We start from the raw sequence: 19,332 nt of genomic DNA, 5'->3' as shown, positions 1-19,332 counted from the left end.
CAGAGTGATAGACTGTTTCGTCAACATGAAAGAGAAGAGGATGGCATTGGCATTTCTCTACAAGTAGGGTGAGTCAACATGTTTTTCTACTTGCACGAACGCGCATGTAGATAGAAATCAGAACCATGGACCGCCATATCATATTTAGCTCACGTTTATTGGACTATAGACTTTGGGGTATCTTTGAGTTGTCACTGTATTAGACTAAGCATACAGTAGGCGATTGGATGGTGTTGAAATATTGAAGATGAAATGGTGCTGGAATAGTGGAGGCAGCTCCTGTTTTCTTTTTGACTTGCAGTAACTCTCTGTGGTTTTAAATCAATAGTTGTTTAGTAGTACGAAAATGTAAGAAACATTAACTTGTAGGTCATGTAACTGTCTGTTACATGCAGTATGCACTGGGGGGGTCTTGGCTTCCGCAGTGATTTTACCCAAGCACCGCTACTGTTCTGTGGAGACCAAATTGATGAGAGGAAACTCATGGACAGGCTGCAGATGAACAACCATTATAAGAAATGAAAACAAGCTAAAAATTCAAATGAATGCTATTTGAATGAACTCAATCAGTCTGTTGGACTCTTGGGAAATACTGTATGTAGATGATACATTAACATGTTGACATGTTTAGCATATCTGCAACTGCTGCAGTTGGGACACTGTTAGAATGTCTAATGGGACCGACATACAGATGTAGGAACTTAATTTAACCTATATTGTCACAGCAAAATATTCCTGCCGCAAAAATATTTTAATGTTTAGTCCATAGTGTTGCTTGATCGGTGGTTAGGCTATTAGCTGGCCAAAAGTAGGCTACATGAAAAGTGCAATACTGTTAATATAACTGTGTGTTTGTGTGGGTTTTCAGTGAATTATTGTAAATCACAAAGCACATCTGCAGGAAAATTCTCAGCAACAAATGAGTGATCAAATTAAGATCCTACATCTGAAGGCAGATATATGATAGAAATCAGTGCAAGTGTACAAACTGTGACGTAAATGAGAAGACAGACAATTACACTAATTAGGCCCTAATCTATGGATTTCATGACTGGGTATACAGATTTGGATCTGTTGGTCACAGATGCCTTAAAATAAAGATATGGGCGTGGATCAGAAAACCAGTCAGTATCTGGGGTGACCACCATTTGCCTCATGCAGCGTGACACATCTCCTTCACATATAGTTGATAAGGCTGTTGATTATGGCCTGTGTTATGTTGTCCCACTCCTCTTCAATGGCTGTGCGAAGTTGCTGGATATTGTCAGGAACTGCAGCACGCTGTTGTACACGACAATCCAGGGCATCCCAAATATGTTCAATGGGTGACATGTCTTGTGAGTCTGCAGGCAATGGAAGAACTAGGACATTTTCAGCTTCCAGTAATTGTTTACAGATCCTTGAGACATGGGGCCGCGCGTTATCATGCTGAAACATGAGGTGATGGCGGCGGATGAATGGAGTGACAATTGGCCTCAGGATCTCATCATGGTATCTCTGTATATTCAAATTGCCATCGATAAAATGCAATTGTGTTAGTTGTCCGTTGCTTGTGTCTGCCCATACCAAAACCCCACCGCCACTATAGAGCACTCTGTTCACAACGTTGACATCAACAAACCACACACCCTCACAACACGACATACATGCTATTTGCCATCTGCCCGGTACAGTTGAAAACGGGATTCATCCGTGAAGAGCACATGTCTCTAGCATGCCATTGGCCATTGAAGGTGAGCAGTTTCCCACTGAGGTCGGTTACGACGCTGAACTGCAGTCAGGTGAGGACAACTAGCACGCAGATGAGCTTCTCTGAGATGGTTTCTGACAGTTTGTGCAGAAATTATTTGGTTGTGCAAACCCACAGTTTATCAGCTGTCCGGGTCTCTGGTCTCAGACAATCCCGCAGGTGAAGAAGCCGGATGTAGAGGTCCTGGGCTGGCGTGGTTACACATGGTCTGTAGATGTGAGGCCAGTTGGACGTACTGCCAAATTCTCTAAAACGATGTTGGAGGCAGCTTAGTTGTAACGGTTTTCTTCCGTTGAAGGAGAGGAGGACCAAAATGCAGCGTGTTTAGAGTTCAACATGTTTAATAAAGACCGTACATGAGAACACTACAAAATACAAAACAACAAATGTGAAAATCGAAACAGTCCTATCTGGTGCAATGACACAAAGAAAGAAGACAATCACACACAAAGTACCCACAGAATATGGCGGCCTAAAAATGGTTCCCAATCAGAGACAACGATAGACCGCTGCCTCTAATTGAGAACCAATCCAGGCAACCATAGACATACAAACTACCTAGAAAGGAAACAGCGCCATAAACATACAAAACCCCTAGACCAGACAAAACACATAAATCCCCCTTGTTACACCCTGACCTAAGCAAAATAATAAAGAAAACAAAATAACTAAGGCCAGGGCGTGACATTAGTTTAGAGAAATTAACATTCAAACCTCTGCCCCCCCCCCCCCACTCCACCATAGTCTTTGTCCGCTTTAGTCTCTTCCTAGGAACGGTGACCCTCGCCGCCGATCTAGGATTGGCAACCCTACTAAATGGCCCCACTGGACTGAGGGGCAGCTCGGGACTGAGGGGCAGCTCGGGACTGAGGGGTAGCTCGCAACTGAGAGGTAGCTCAGGCTGGTTGACGGCTCTGGCAGCTTCTGGCTGACTGACGGCTCTGGCGGATCCTGGCTGAATGGCGGCTCTGGCGGATCCTGGCTGGCTGGCGGCTCTGGCGGATCCTGGCTGGCTGGCGGATCCTGGCTGGCTGGCGGCTCTGGCGGATCCTGGCTGACTGGCGGCTCTGGCGGATCCTGGCAGACTGGCGGCTCTGGCGGATCCTGGCAGACTGGCGGCACCTGGCAGACTGGCGGCTCTGGGGGATCCTGGCTGACTGGCGGCTCTGGGGGATCCTGGCTGACTGGCGGCTCTGGGGGATCCTGGCTGACTGGCGGCTCTGGGGGATCCTGGCTGACTGGACAGGCGGGAGACTCTAGCAGCTCTGGACAGGTGGGAGACCTTTAGCAGCTAGGGACAGGGGGGAGACTCTCGCAGCTCTGGACAGGTGAGGCCCACTGTAGGCCTGGTACGTGGTGCCGGCACTGGTGGTACTGGGCTGAGGACACGCACCTCAGGGCGAGTGCAGTGAGTTGAAACAGGGAGTACTGGGCTCTGGACACGCACAGGAAACCTGGTGCGGGGGGCTGCCACCGGAGGGCTGGTGCGTGTAGGTGGCACTGGACAGACCGGACGTGCAGGTGCACAGGAGCTCTTGAGCACCGAGCCTGCCCAACCTTACCTGGCTCGATGCCCACTCTAGCCCGGCCGATACGAGGAGCTGGAATGTACCGCACCGGGCTATGCACCCGCACTGGAGACACCGTGCGCTCCACAGCATAACACGGTGCCTGCCCGGTCCCTCTCGCTCTCCGGTAAGCACAGGACGTTGGCGCAGGTCTCCTACCTGGCTTCGCCATACTCCCTGTGTGCCCCCCTCCAATACATTTTTGGGGCTGACTCTCGGGCTTCCTACCGTGCCGCCGTGCTTGTTTCTCCAACTCCATTCTCCTTTAACCCTCCTCGCACTGCTCCAGCGAATCCCAGGCGGGCTCCGGCACTCTCCCTGGGTCGACCGCCCACCTGTCTATCTCTTCCCAAGTTGTAGAGCCCAGATTCTGCTCCCATGTCCAGAAATCCTGACATCGCTGCCTCTCCTGCTCCTGCCCGTTACCACGCTGCTTGGTCCTGTTGTGGTGGGTGATTCTACATGAGAACACTACAAAATACAAAACAACAAATGTGAAAACCGAAACAGTCCTATCTGGTGCAATGACACAGAAGACAATCATCCACAAAGTACCCACAGAATATGCCTAAATATGGTTCCCAATCACAGACAACGATAGACAGCTGCCTCTAATTGAGAACCAATCCAGGCAACCATAGACATACAAACTACCTAGAAAGGAAACAGCCCCATAAACATACAAAACCCCTAGACCAGACAAACACATAAATCCTCCTTGTCACACCCTGACCTAACCAAAATAATAAAGAAAACAAAGATAACTAAGGCCAGGGCGTGACATTAGTTTAGAGAAATTAACATTCAAACCTCTGGCAACAGCTTTGGAGAACATTCCTACAGTCAAGAATTCCAATTCCACCCTCCCTCAAAACTTGAGACATCTGTGGCATTGTGTTGTGTAACAAACAAACGTTTAATGTTCCCAGAATAAGGAACACCTGTGTAATGATCATGCTGTTTAATCAGCTTCTTGATATGCCACACCTGTCAGGTGGGTGGATTATCTTGGTAAAGGAGAAATGCTCACTAACAGGGATCTAAACAAATGTGTGGACACAATTTGAGAGAAAAGCTTTTTGTGCGAATGCAACATTTATGGGATCTTTTATTTCAGCTCATGAAACATGGAACCAACACTTCACGTGTTGCGTTTATATTTTTGTTCAGTATACACTCATAATACATTATGAGTCTAAATCTTCATGATTTCTTCCATGCCGATTATGACAGCAATGTATATTTAAAACAAATGATTGCGGGCAACGCAATCAGAAACATAATGAAAATTATGAATTATTGATGTGCTCATTACTCATAATATGCATGCAAGGCGCTCCAATGAAGTCCATTTTCCTTGGGATGAGCATTTTTCTATTGTTTATTGTCCAGAATTTGATTTATTTATTAATGAGTCTATTTATTGTTTGGCGAGATACAGTAAACCAATTGTATTGTTGCGGGCTTGAAATGTTCAGCTGTACCTGCCACGGTTGGCTTGGCCCATCTGTCTGTGAGCTGAACTGATTTAATTATAGTTTGGCTGTGTGGTCCGTTATCTACTCCTACTAATTTGAGGGAATAAATACACTACCGTTCAAAAGTTAGTGGTCACTTAGAAATGTCCTTGTTTTTGAAAGGAAAGCACATTTTTTGTCCATTAAAATAACATCAAATTGATCAGAAATAAAGTGTAGACATTGTTAATGTGGTAAATGACAATTGTAGCTGGAAACAACATATTTTTAATGGAATATCTACATAGGCGAACAATGTCTAAACTGTATTTCTGATCAATTTGATGTTATTTTAAATGGACAAAAATGAGACTTTCTTTCAAAAACAAATTTCTAAGTGACCCCAAACTTTTGAACAGTAGTGTATATTTGAGTGACTCTCAACTAATGTCCAATGAATTAGATATCTTTACGATAGAATCATATGTAACTAAGGCATACCCAATGACCAGAGTGACCCATTTATTATGCAAAAGGTTCAAGAATCATAGGATGAAAGGTGTGTGTGATTCCAGACCTTCAAGATTTTCTCCATTAGTCATTCATTATAATGCTGGTTTACATGTACTAGATTTGGCACTGAACAACCCAAGCTCTCCCTAACAGTGTCAACGAAACAAGTAGAGTAACAGCCAGCCAGCCTGTTAAATGTGAAGTGAGACCTGCAAGAACAACAAGGCCACGTTCAAAAGATCCAGGGGAGCAGGAGGACAAGAAAGCGAATCACAGCCAATCTCCTTCCAAGTGTGGCTGGGTAATATGTACTCAGCTCCACAGCAAGGCTCTCTGGGAGCTGCAGCTCAGCTGGCTCTGTAGCAGCCGCAGGCACAGGAACACACAGTCAACATAGTCCAATGGATATACACTACCCCGGCAGGGGGAAAGGACAGGCCCCAAGACTGCCGCTCCGCTACGCTCCGTCTCCCCAGACACCCTGCCTGCAGACCTGACGGTGTGTGTGTGTGTGTCAGGAGTGTGGCTGTGTGTGTGTGTGTGTGTGTGTGTGTGTGTGTGTGTGTGTGTGTGTGTGTGTGTGTGTGTGTGTGTGTGTGTGTGTGTGTGTGTGTGTGTGTGTGTGTGTGTGTGTGTGTGTGTGTGTGTGTGTGTGTGCCCCTTGGGGGTCTCTGATTCAAACAGTGGCTTTTATTTTAGTTTCTTCTTGTTTCTCAGTGGGAGTTGTTTCATTGAGCTGTATCTTATGGACTAAGAGAATCAATATCATTATGCTACAGTACAGAGCTACTGATGTAGATAGAGTTGCTGATGTAGATAGATGCTGGAGGGGCCTCTTAGTCACACACAGGGCTTTAAATGTCATTATTTAGTGCAAAGTATATAGGCTCCTTATCGAAAGGGACCCATAAAATCAGATTAGTAATGATGTCAACAGCAAATTGTTGGAATACAAAGCTCAAAAAACGTTTTTAAAACGTTTAGAATGTGACTAATTTCATTTTGTAAATCATCAAAGACGATTTTGTTTTATCCCTTATGGAAATATAAAGCAATTCCACATAAATGTTCCATGAAAACTGAAAAATGACTGAAAAGAGCCTCAACAATGGAAGAATACAATGGTGTAAAGTACTTCAGTAAAAATACTTTGGTTTAAAGTACTGCTTAAGTCGTTTTTTGAGGTGTCTGTACTTTACTATTTATATTTTTGACTACCTTTACTTCACTACGTTCCTTAAGAAAATATTGTACTTTTTACTCCATATATTTTCCTTAACAGCCAAAAGTACTTGTTACATTTTCAATGCTTAGCAGGACAGGAAATAGTCAAATTCACACACTTTATCAACCAAACATCCCTGGTCATCCCTACTGCATCTGATCTGGCGGACTCACTAAACACAAATCCTTTGTTTGTAAATTATGTCTGGTGCTGGAGTGTGCCTGTGGCTTTCCGTAAATTAAAAAAAACAAGAAAATGGTGCCATCTGGCTTGTTTAATATAAGGAATTTGAAATGATTTATACTTTTACTTTGACACTTATGTACTTATACTTTTTGACTTTTACTCAAGTAGAATTTTACTGGGTGACTTTTGCTTTAACTTGAGTCATTTTCTATTAAGGTATCTTTACTTTTACTCAAGTATGACAGTTGGGTACTTTTTCTACCACTGGAAGGATTTAACACATATAGCTAAACAGCAAACAAGGAGGTATTTCTTCCCTGCAGAGGTCAAATACCTGTCTGCTAACTTGGGCTTGGTCCTTGTCTCTTCGTTGCTCTCATTCTGCACCATCCCTCGCCCTGGGAGACGAGGTAGTCTAGGTAAACGCTCACCTCCCTCCCTCCAATTCCACAGTGCCTGGTTCAACAGGTTCACGTTACACAAAGCGGCAGGTAGCCTAGCTGTTAAAAGCGTTGGGCAAGTAACCGAAATGTTGCTGGTTCCTATCCCTGAGCTGACTAGGTGAAAAATCTGTCTGTGCCTTTGAGCAAGGCACTTAACCCTAATTGCTCCTGTAAGTCCCTCTGGATAAGAGCATCTGCTAAAACAAAACATCCCACTAATTCATTTTACGGCTACACCAAATGCTCCCTTAGATCATTCTGGTCATATTCAAATTAGACGCACTACAATCATTATTTGTATTGAATACTTTACAATACAAACGTTTCTTACCACTGCAATATAACTTCATGTGAAAATCTGGATGACTGTATAAACATTCTATTTCTAATATTGTTGAGTCATTTCACGTCGTATAAACCTTGTCAGTGTACTACATCGGTCTTTGCAAGTGATGATCCATATAAAACGGTTATATAAGAAACCAAATGCCAAGTAGCCTATTCACCAACATCTGAATCCAGCAGAGTGAGGCGTTGAGGTGTTGCTGCACAGCAACAGGACTGTTCTCAGAAAACAGAAACAGATGGCCTGTCAGTCCTGACCTGAATGCTAAAGGCAGCCCCCAGTGCCTGGCCACTGATTGCCAATTCATATCTCTCACTATGGATTTGGGGATCGCTCCATCCACGCGTTTTAACTTACGGGAGAGCCTGTTTTTTGGATGGGTAACTACTGTGTATTGGGATCCACAAGCGTATTTGGAAGAAGAGGCCAGTCTGTCAAATGTCCTGGGCTATCGCTCATGCTCACAAGAATTTGCCAAGTAAGATTTGATCTGCTTTTTAAAGAGGCAAATGGCTTTATAACAATGTTTAGGACTTTATAACAATGTTTAGGACATTATAACTATGTTTAGGACTTTATAACTATGTTTAGGACTTTATAACTATGTTTAGGGCTTTATAACTATGTTTAGGGCTTTATAACTATGTTGATGACTTTATAACTATGTTTATGACTTTATAACTATGTTTATGACTTTATAACTATGTTTAGGGCTTTATAACTATGTTTAGGGCTTTATAACTATGTTGATGACTTTATAACTATGTTTATGACTTTATAACTATGTTTAGGGCTTTATAACTATGTTTATGACTTTATAACTATGCTTAGGACTTTATAACTATGTTTAGGGCTTTATAACTATGTTTAGGGCTTTATAACTATGTTTAGGGCTTTATAACTATGTTGATGACTATAACTATGTTGATGACTTTATAACTATGTTGATGACTTTATAACTATGTTTAGGACTTTATAACTATGTTGATGACTTTATAACTATGTTGATGACTTTATAACTATGTTGATGACTTTATAACTATGTTTAGGGCTTTATAACTATGTTTAGGACTTTATAACTATGTTTAAAACTTTATAACAATGTTTAGGACTTTATAACTATGTTTAGGACTTTATACTATGTTGTAGTAGCCAATAGGATAACTTTGATTCCTACTGTTCATCTGAACACAACTAGACCTGAGCACAAATACAACTACTGTTATATTAGTATGTCCACCGTAGACGGACATACTTAAACTTGTAAGGAATACAACTCTGCTTTTGGGTATCAAATGCAGAATATTTATATTAACTTGGCAGAAGAGAGTATATTAGTCTTTTACATTCAGTCACAGACGAGGCTTTTTTTTGTCTTCCTTGAAAGGACAGCCCTCTTGTTTAATCTGCCCTCTTAAGACGGTGTCACCTGCTCTCCTGTGTGTGTGTGTGTGTGTGTGTGTGTGTGTGTGTGTGTGTGTGTGTGTGTGTGTGTGTGTGTGTGTGTGTGTGTGTGTGTGTGTGTGTGTGTGTGTGTGTGTGTGTGTGTGTGTGTGTGTGTGTGTGTGTGTGTGTGTGTGTTGTTTAGACCCTGCCTCTTTCTGAACATGATGCCCTGGGACTTAATTACTCTTCACAGACACAGACCCATTCTCCGCAGTAATAGGGTCCTAATTGGGGGAGTCAAAACACTAAACACTATCGGTACGGGGACCTCAGCTGGTTGTCAAGGGCGATGTCACCTGGGCCCAGATTCACAAAACCTTCTTAAGAAGAAATGTCTTATTAACTGACCATTTAACCTTAACTATAGATTAAAGAAGAAAGTTAAATATTAGTTGCTATTCCTCAAAAATGTTCTTGGAAATGTTCTTGCACTATTTCTTATGTTTTTCCTAAAGCAAAAATTTAAGAAGAGATTCTTGAAAATAAAGCTTTTGGAAATGTTCTTAATTCATAGATAGCTTGTCTTAAATTCAGGGCTGTGAGAGAATAAACTCATGAAAGCAATTGAACATGTTTAATTCACTCAAACTTCATCTGAAAGTTTAAGTATTGATTATTTTAAACCCAAGAACATGTTTTAGAACAGTAATCTCTGTACGAAATATGCTAACATGATTGCCATTGCTAGCTAGATAGCAAGCTAAATCAGTTGCCTGGCAACAAACATCTTAAGAAGATTTGCAAGAAGATATTTGAGAAGTTAGTATGAAAAGCATTGCAGTGTTGCGCAGTCACTACAACAACAAAAAAGATCCAGGCTGTGTCACAACCGGCCGTGACCAGGAATCCCATAGGACAGCGCACAGTTGGCCCAGTGTCGTCCGGGTTAGGGGAGGGTTTGGCCAGGGGGGCTTTACTTGGCTCATCGCGCTATAGCGACTCTTTGTGGCGGGCCGGGCGCCTGCAGGTTGACTTCAGTCATCAGTTGAATGGTGTTTCCTCTGACACATTTGTGCAGCTGGCTTCTGGGTTAAGCGGTCAGGTGTTAAGACACGTGGTTGGCGGGTCATGTTTCGGAGGACGCATGACTCGACCTTTGCCTCATTGGCGAGTTGCAACGATGAGACAAGACCGCAATTGGAGCGCAATTGGATATCACAGAATTGGGGAGAAAAGGGGGTCAAATTAAAACAACAAAAAAGTTTATGTTTTTGCGTAAGAAGTGTTTTGTGAATCTGGGCCCAGGTCAGTATGAGGGATTTCTGTTTTCCCATTTCTTTCCATCTCACAAAAAAATGGGTTTTGACAACCCCCACTGTGGGTGTAGGCTAGGGTCAGTGCCTGAGTTTGTATTCTCCCCACCAACTGTTTACTTTGAAGGTGAACCAGGAACCCCAATTTGACCCAAAGCTCCAAATAGGTTTTTGCCTATCCTGGATCTTTTTTTATGGAGATGACAGGACCTTCCCGCCGTGCATGGCTCCTGCTGTGCCAAGCTGCTATTTTAGCTCACAGAAGCTGAGGGGCCAAGCTGAGGAGGGGCTGCACTGAATAGAATGTTCCTCTGGGATGTGAAGAGGAAAGAGGGAGCAGTTGGGGCTGGTTGGCTTCCACTTGAGTGAGCAGGGAGTCGAGAAGGTCAGCTGGAAAAGTGCGGGGCTCAACTCATATCTCCTGGGGAAGAGCGGAGGCCTACTGTATGTAGGGCCATGCCCCGAGTGGGGCTAAAATAGGACCTGCCCTTGGATTTTACACCCCAATCGGTCTCATGGGTTTAGCTTGATGACGTGCAGTCCCAGAAGAAACATCAGTCTTGCAAATTCTCCATTCGAAATAGTACAAAGACCATGCCATACCAACAATAATGTATTTATCATGAATGGTTGTAGTTCATTCAATGTTGTGATGGTATAACATATCATTTCTACTTTACTGTACTCACATACTTTGCTTTTCGTTTGCCCTTTGTTTTTACAGACAGAGGTTAAAGTGGTTCAACACATTTGTTCTGGAGCAGATGTGAATTTGTGGATAATTGGATGATCATTAATGAGACTTAGGTCGCGTTGGCTTGCAGTATAGAATGAGCTCGCCATCTCCTGGAAAAACTGCGAACTGCACCAGAATAGCTGACAAAACGTATCGATAAAAGGAAGACAGTTCGAGGAAGACAGTTCGTCAGTTATCCACCACTGATAATGTTTCACTCTAAATATGTAGGTTATAGGTTTTAGATTAAATAAATACTAGTTCACAGTATGATAGTAAATTAAGAGGACGTAAATTGTCGCAAATGTGTCCAACATAACGACTGTCTGACCTGCTTTACGGTTGTCGAAAATACTAACACGTGTGTGCTGCCTCCTTATCAACTGTACGGAAGATACATCTGCGTCTATGTATGTTGACAGTCTTTTATTAATTACAATACCATCAATAGGGGTAAATTGAGTATACCGAATACTAGTTATTGAAGTATAAAAACATTGAACGGAATAGGCCGATCGATTGTTCTAAAACAATCAATTTTCTTTAGCAGTGTAGCTAGCTATTAGCCAAAAGCTAGCAAACGTGCCTGTTTATGTTGAGTCTTGCACATTTAAAGACTCATGGACAGTTTAACGGCAGTTCGTCGTGATTAACTATACAAGAACCTCGATTTATGATTGAGGTGGATTTGGACTATACGTGTGTCTTTGCTGGCTTGATGGGAGTTGATGGCATGAGTGTTGTTTATATGAGCCAAGAACTCAGTCATATGTATGGCTAGGCTCTGCAAAGACTGTCACAGAACTAGTTAAAGCCAGCCGGGATGTCTTATGCAAGTGGATCTGTGTTTCCATTACGTAACCCTGTCTTTCAGAAAACCTAAAAATGGCCAAAAGTCTGCGAAGCAAATGGAAGCGGAAGATGCGTGCTGTGAAGAGAGCGAAGAACGCCCCTAAGGAACTGGCTCGGCTGAAGCAAGCCTTAGCCCACGGTGGCACAGGAGAGATCTCCATGAATGACATTCAGGACATAGCTACAGTGGTGCCAGCTGGGAAGATAAAGGAGAAGAAAGTGGATGTAGACATGGAGGCAGAGGAAGTCGATGGTGAGATCACACACAGATCAAACATTTTGTATCGTTTCTTATGTCAAAACTCATGAGTTTTGACACCTTTTTGTTTTTGCATTGCAGATGGAAAGATGGACATGGACAGCAAGCGCAGTAAGACGACCCAGTTGGACGAGCACGGACAGTACCCAACATGGATGAGCCAACGACAGGCCAAGAAACTGAAAGGCAAACGCATGACAAAGAAATCAGGAGGAAAGGCAAAAAAAAAAGAAATCCTGGAGCCTGAAAACCAAAGGACCAACTTAAACCTGTGACACACACATGAGCATTGCCTGGTAGCCTGGAGAAAACCAAAGGACTTCTGACTTAGAACCTGTGACACACACATGAGCATTGAATGCATGATCCTTCTGGACTTGAGTTGTCTGCCTTGTGTTCAAGTTAAATGGTGATATGAGGCAAAGGATCTATATTGTGCAACCCATTGTCTGTAAGCTCATTTTAACGTATGAAAGGAAACAACAGAGTTGTGTGTTGAGCACAATGGTATAATACTGCATTGGCATACTTCACTTGAATGAAAGCCATGTTTTCTTATTGCTGTGGTATACAGAAGATGGTAGATTCTTTACATTTTACCTTAATAATACCAACCTGTTGTTGGTAGCTCCATTCCAGTTTGATTTGCTCCTCTTTCTGTAGCCTAGCCCATAGTTACAAAGACATTCATTATACATGCAACAAACTGTCCATATCATATTCTGGCTATCACACAGAGTAAATAAATGTGTTTCTGTACATTAATACATTTTATTGATTACATGCAGTTGATTCTAGAAATGACCTTTTTAACCTGTGTTTCAGATATTATGCTTTTCCAAAGTATGACAATGTAATTCAAGTTAAGGATTCCATCAATAGCCAAAATACAATTCTCTGTAGTTACTCATTGTTTTTAAACAAAACATTCCATAGCTAAATGACTTACATAATCCTTTGAAATGCAAGTGCATGAGAACATTCTGGAACATTTAGCAATCAGCGTTTATAAGGGGAAGGGCTGCATCCCACCCTGAGCAGTATGAAGCACAATGACTATCCATTATATATCATGACTACTGACCGGATATAAATCAATTGACTAGAAAACACATGGGGAGAATCTGAATTGTATACTCCTTGCGTCCTCTCACCTCAAAACCCATTGGATGACAAAGCCAGAGGTCCCTCCCCTCTGACCTCCAATTGGTATTAAGAAAGTGAGGATAGAGGAGTATGCAATTGAGATGCTCCCATGGTACAATCAAACTATACCTGTCCGATAGGATCAATATGCTGACGTCTCCCCTGTGAAAAGATCCACAGGTCCTATGGGCTCAGGTATATGTCTGTGTTGGAGACTGTATAGGCACGCTCACATCATTTTCACGAATGTAGCAGGGAAAAGTCCAATGCGTCCGTGACAGTGTCCCTTCCACCAGCCTTCGTCCACCATCTCTATGTTGGTGATGACATCATCCGGGTTGAAGGAGATCTCATCATCTGCCTCTTCATGTGTGAGAATAACATTATTTTAGGATTTTGTCTCCGAAAGGTTTTATAGACTTCTGTGTTGAGCAATGTTTAGCATTGATTTCTGTATTCATCCACAATGGAAGAAACAACATCACAGTATGACACAACGATATGATATCACAACGCAGTCATTGATACAGTAGACTACCTACCTCCCTGGTAGTCATAAATGGCCACTGCTGTCTGACCGCATGTCAGGTCCTCATAGTCATTATCCAAAGCTGTAGAGGGAACACATGGAAGGGTCAGTCTTTGATATGACACAGTAATGGGTTACCCATCCCCTCTACCCCACTGGGTGTGGCACACTGACCTGGAACAGGTTCTGGGAAGAAAGGGATTGGTGAGATATCCTCATACTCTCCCTCATCCTCCTGCTCTGGTTCTGATGGGGTCTGCTCCTGAGGTGACTCCGCCTCCAGCAGGTCACTTGACCGTGGGGGCAGGCACGGGGGCTGGTCATAGTCTGGCTCCTCCTCTTCCTCCTGAGACCACAGAAAAGGAGGTGTGAATTTCACCTATTCATTTTATAATGTTGCAGTGAAGAATAAATGGCCGTTTTTACGTCATCGGTGAGTTGCATTGAATTAAATCAGATATTTACCACTAGCTCAGGTTCATCTCTTGGTATCTGAGGCACTGCCCTGGCAGTGGGCAGCTGTGGTGGTTGGGGCTTCCTGTTGGTCTCTTCAACAGGTGGAGGTCTCTGCTCTTCAACAGGTGGAGGCTGATGCTGCTCTGCTTCCTCCTCCCTGCTGTTCTGTTCCTACAAGAGATACATACCGCTGTGTCAGGGTACATGTTTATTGGAGTAACATGTTTATTGCAGTACCTGTTGTCTGCGTCGTGCCTCCTCCTGCTCTCTCTTCTCTCTAGCCTGTCTCCTGGCTCTCTCCTCCTCCGCTCGCTTTCTGTTCTCCTCGTCTGATGACCGAGCCAAGTTCTCAAATCGAGCCTTCAGGTTGCCTGCCCCTGCACTTGCTGCACAGACAGACCGGAAAATCAAAAATGGTATTTTCCTCTTTGAACTTGAGAACTAAATGTTTAGCAAGCAGAACAACTTCAGCCCTTCTGAGGAACTATAAAGAGCATACTTACATGCCTCCAATGGTATTGTCTTCTCATAGGCAGAGGTAGGGGATTCCATGTCTGTGAAGGCCACTGCACTCTATAGAGCGAATGGGGAACCATAATTCCAATCAATGAGAAAACGTCATAGTCTGAGTGTGTTTGTACAGGTCAATGTAAAATGCATCAAGAATTACTGTCATCCTGAGTCGAGGGTCACGCAAGACTCACTTTATCCATGCGGTCTGTCTGGACGCCATGGCGTCCCCCAAAGCCCTTGGCATAGTCTGAACGTGGAGATCAAAGGTCAGTTTAATGTGGACATGGTCCTTGACTTTCACAAACACAACTCTGGTTACAACTGTGAGTAACTGACCTTTCTGTGACTCATGCTTCTCGGTCTCTCCCTTGTAGTCGTAACCTAAAGCAGCCTTGTCCACTTTCTCCTTCTCCACCCCAAACTTCCCCCCAAAACCCTTGGAATAGTCTGGTGAGGGAAAGTGAGTGACGAGGTTGTTTCAAATATGAATTAGAAATCTAATATTAATAATTGACCATGAAAGGTTTCTACCTACAAACAGCCCACAGTACAGTTCCCTTCTAACCTTTCTGAGACTGGTGCTTCTCGGTCTCTCCCTTGTAGTCGTATCCCAAGGCAGCCTTGTCCACTTTCTCCTTCTCCACCCCATACTTACCTCCAAAACCCTTTGAATAGTCTGGCGAGGGAGATTGTGGGATATGTTTAAATTATGAACTAGAGATCCAATAACTGACCATGGAACATTTCTACTTAAAAACAACAGCCCACGGTACAGTTCCCCTCTAACCTTTCTGAGACTGGTGCTTCTCGGTCTCTCCCTTGTAGTCGTAACCTAAAGCAGCCTTGTCCACTTTCTCCTTCTCCACCCCAAACTTCCCTCCAAAACCCTTTGAATAGTCTGAAAGATAAAAGCAGGGTGAGAGGTATGCCAGGAGTAGATGGGTAGGATAACAACATGCAGTCAACTTATTGGAAATCAGAACGTATGTGTATTAGACGTCCTGAAGGCTGTACCTTTCTGAGATGTATGCTGCTCCACCTCACCCTTGTATTCAAAACCCATGGCAGACTACAGGGAGAGAGAAGGAATGTTCATCACCAGAACAATCCCTCATCCTGCTCATCAAATCCTGTGATATCTTTGTATTTGTCAGTAAGAGTATAGTTTCCTCACCTTATCCACACGGTCTTTCTGCACTCCAAATTTCCCCCCGAATCCTCTCTTTGCATCGGTCTGGGATGAGTGCTGCTCCACCTGCGCCACGTAGCCATGCCCCACTGCCCCCTGGGTAATTACACACACATAATACATCAACACAGGAAACGATCTTTGATAAACTGTTGAAGTCCATAAAAATTGCAATAGGTCAGCACACAGAACTGTACTGTCTGACAGCATACGTTTTGGGGTGAGCAGCATTGCACTAGAGGAAGCCTTGTGCTTGCTGTGTTATTTGCATTAGACTGAAGACCTTATGAGCGAAATACACTATATATACAAAAGTATGTGGACATCCCTTCAAATTTGTGGATTTGGCTATTTCAGCCACACCCGTTGCTGCAAGGTGTATAAAATCAAGCACACAACCATAGACAAACATTGGCAGTAGAATGGCCTTACTGAAGAGCTCAGTGACTTTCAACGTGGCCCCGTCATAGGATGCCACCTTTGCAACAAGTCAGTCCGTCAAATTTCTGCCCTGCCAGAGCAAGAGCAGAGCATATCTGCCCCAGTCAACTGTAAGTGCTGTTAAAGTGAGTGTGGAAACTTCTAGGCGCAACAAGTCTCTGCTGCAAAGTGGTAGGCCACAAAAGCTCACAGAACAGGACCGCAGAGTTCCAAACTGCCTATGGAAGCAACATCAGCACAATAACTGTTCATCTGGAGCTTCATGAAATGGGTTTCCATGGCCGAGCAGCCGCACACAAGCCTAAGATCCCCATGCGCAATGCCAAGCGTTGGCTGGAGGGGTGTGAAACTCTCCGCCATTGGACTCTGGAGCAGTGGAAACGCGTTCTCTGGAGTGATGAATCACGCTTCACCATCTGGCAGTCTGATGGACTGGGTTTGGCAGATGCCAGGAGAACGCTACCTTCCCCAATGCATAGTGCCAACTGTAAAGTTTGGTGGATATGGAATAATGGTCTGGGGCTGTTTCCCCTCTAGCGCCAGTAGAGGGAAACCTTAACACTACAGCATATGACATTCTAGATGATTTTGTGCTTCCAACTTTGTGGCAACAGTTTAGGGAAGGCCCTTTCCTGTTTCAGCATGACAATGCCCACGTGAACAAAGCGAGGTCCATACAGAAATGGTTTGTTGAGATTGGTGTGGAAGAACTTGACTGGCCTGCACAGAGTCCTGACTTCAACCCTACATTTGGGATGAATTGAAACACCGACTGCGAGCTAAGCCTAATCACCCAACATCAGTGCCCGACCTCACTAATGCTCCTTTGCCTGAACGGAAGCAAGTCTCCACAGCAATGTTCCAACATCTAATGGAGTCTTCCCAGAAGAGTGGAGGCTGTTATTAACAGCAAAGGGGGGGACCAACCACATATTAATGCCCATGATTCTGGAATGAGATGTTCGACGAGCAGGTGTCCACATACTTTTGGTCATGTAGTGTATGAACATCAAATGATGACATGTTATAACCTAACCTTGTCCATGCGGTCTTTCTCCACTCCGAACTTCCCCCCGTAACCATAAGAGGCCTTGGGAGCCTCCGCTCGCTCCTTCTGCTTCCCCACCTCATGCTCCTGGGACACCTTCTGTCTCAGCTCTGATACACTGGGAAGAAGCAGGGATGACACACACACACACACACGCAGAGAAATACACATACGCAAGCATACACACACACCAGAACTTTGTTGCATAAATGTATTTCCATTTGACATTATCTGCTGACACCGGGACTACATAGTTACACTCGTCTGTGGCTAACCCTTAGATTTACTCAGTCACCAACCCATATTTGGTAAGACTCACTGCTTGACAGCCTACACACTGTTTTCACTTCCTTTTCCTGTTTCTACAGAGCTAAAGCAGCAATACACAGCTGAGCTAACCATCCCCCATAGCTCTCCAACAGCATAAAACACCAATCATACTGTGATCGGTCTTTGATGTGTAACTTCTGGTCTGGCCACCTCAGGCTGACCACCCACCCCCAGTTAATGTTCAATGGTTACCTGATGTGTTCTTTTCGACCAGACCCCTCAATGGTCTTGGCCCCCCATCTCTGTTCCTGTTCTGACACATCATTCTGAAACACAGAACCCAAGTCCTTCTCATCACCTAACTGTAGTCTGAAGACCAAGGTGTCGTTGAAAACAGGACTGAAGCGGTTAAGCATCAAGCATAAACAAAACAGTAATTCCACTGGGAGAAAATATTGATTAGAGTGCTTTAGTAAATACACTAGCTCCATAAGGACCCTCGCTCCCTCCACCCCAGTAGCTAACCTCAAAGTCAGGGTCGGTCTCCCAGTCGTCCCCCTCTGCAACCTTTAAGCTCACGTTGTGTCCCACCACTGACTTCCACATCTAGGAAGGGAAACAAAACAGAAGATTTGTACTGACAGTCTAAGTGTAGTGTCTGTGTAAACACAATAGGGACCACAGCTTGTTGGTCCCTGGTGTAAAAACAAGTTGAGAAACACTGCTTTAGTAAACACTGTATGTACCTTGTGAACAATCACCTGTTCCTGCAAATACAAATAAGCTTCAGGGCATTCAACATTTCCTCTGTCAGTGGAAAAACTGACAGCTGACCACTAGTATATAGTCTCATTCTGCTGAGGTCACAAAATAGGAAGTTGAGTTATTTATACAGCACTGAGCTGCAGTGCTCTCATCATAAAATAACACACTATCATCATTAATGAATAGTTTAACAAAACACAAAGTAACCTGATGGAAGTGGTGGGTATCTTACAGCTGGGCACAGCTGTCCAGACTGATGTCAATTTAATGTAGGGCAGCTACCTGATTGTACCACACAAATTGCAGTCAGTTACACATTCAAAGTCTGGTAATTGCGGATATATCTAAAGGTTGTACATTTGAGGGACATGCTTTTGGCATTTTGATTAAGTTAAAAAGTAATACAAATTATTTAATTTTAAAAATAACGATGATAAAAGGAACCATCTGGCGTATATTAACTCACCTGTTTGATGCGTGCATTGTCTGGAAGTGCACTTACCCAATATACTAGTAAAACTAAACATAAGTTGGCTATAATTTACACAGTAACTATTTATATCTTCTAAGTAGGCTAGACCTTCCGTTGATTCAACTTTGAAACAATATAACGTAACGTTAGCCAATGATGAGATCAGTACAGAACTAATCTGCAACTTCCTGAAAGACACGTTTATCATTTCTAATATCACGGTGATAAATACTTCATTCAAATAAAGAAACATTATTTCATGGAAATAACACGTACCTTTGCGTTGCCAGACAACTTTCCTTGGTGTAATAATGCCACAAATGTATATTTTCACAAGTCTCAACCAGAACGAGGATAGAGTCGCGCAAACAATTGATGTAGGAAATAATGCGCGTGGCCGATGACATGCAAGTAGCTACGGGTTTGCTACTGTGTCAAAGCTGGACACAACTGTACTCAAAACGATAAT

General features: G+C 43.5%; 2 protein-coding genes across 3 annotated transcripts; one reads left to right on the top strand and one right to left on the bottom strand.

Moving 5' to 3' along the window:
• Positions 1–11,180: 11,180 nt before the first annotated feature.
• On the top strand, positions 11,181–12,309 carry LOC124013554 (protein LLP homolog). The gene is made up of 3 exons (XM_046327881.1): positions 11,181–11,333; positions 11,798–12,028; positions 12,116–12,309. Exons 2-3 carry the CDS (start codon positions 11,809–11,811, stop codon positions 12,307–12,309), a joined length of 414 nt encoding a protein of 137 aa, XP_046183837.1. The 5' UTR covers positions 11,181–11,333; positions 11,798–11,808.
• Positions 12,310–12,783: 474 nt separating this feature from the next.
• hcls1 (hematopoietic cell-specific Lyn substrate 1) lies at positions 12,784–19,275 on the bottom strand. 2 transcript variants are annotated; one of them, XM_046328286.1, is made up of 16 exons: positions 19,140–19,275; positions 18,152–18,232; positions 17,879–17,952; positions 17,345–17,474; positions 15,853–15,963; positions 15,693–15,747; positions 15,466–15,576; positions 15,244–15,354; positions 15,015–15,125; positions 14,870–14,925; positions 14,669–14,738; positions 14,403–14,551; positions 14,175–14,336; positions 13,884–14,055; positions 13,723–13,791; positions 12,784–13,543 (listed from the first exon to the last, which is right to left on the bottom strand). In XM_046328286.1, the coding sequence occupies exons 2-16, from the start codon at positions 18,230–18,232 to the stop codon at positions 13,410–13,412; spliced, it is 1,596 nt and encodes a 531-aa protein (XP_046184242.1). In that variant the 5' UTR covers positions 19,140–19,275; the 3' UTR covers positions 12,784–13,409. The 2 variants fall into 2 exon arrangements, with proteins under 2 accessions (XP_046184242.1, XP_046184243.1); XM_046328287.1 differs by lacking the exon at positions 15,244–15,354.
• Between the last annotated feature and the right edge of the window lie 57 nt (positions 19,276–19,332).

This window comes from Oncorhynchus gorbuscha, linkage group LG25 (genome assembly GCF_021184085.1).
Source record: "Oncorhynchus gorbuscha isolate QuinsamMale2020 ecotype Even-year linkage group LG25, OgorEven_v1.0, whole genome shotgun sequence".
NCBI classification, from domain to species: domain Eukaryota; kingdom Metazoa; phylum Chordata; class Actinopteri; order Salmoniformes; family Salmonidae; genus Oncorhynchus; species Oncorhynchus gorbuscha.
The sequence above is the reverse complement of the archived record's forward strand: the minus strand, read 5'-3'. Positions and strand labels throughout refer to the sequence as shown.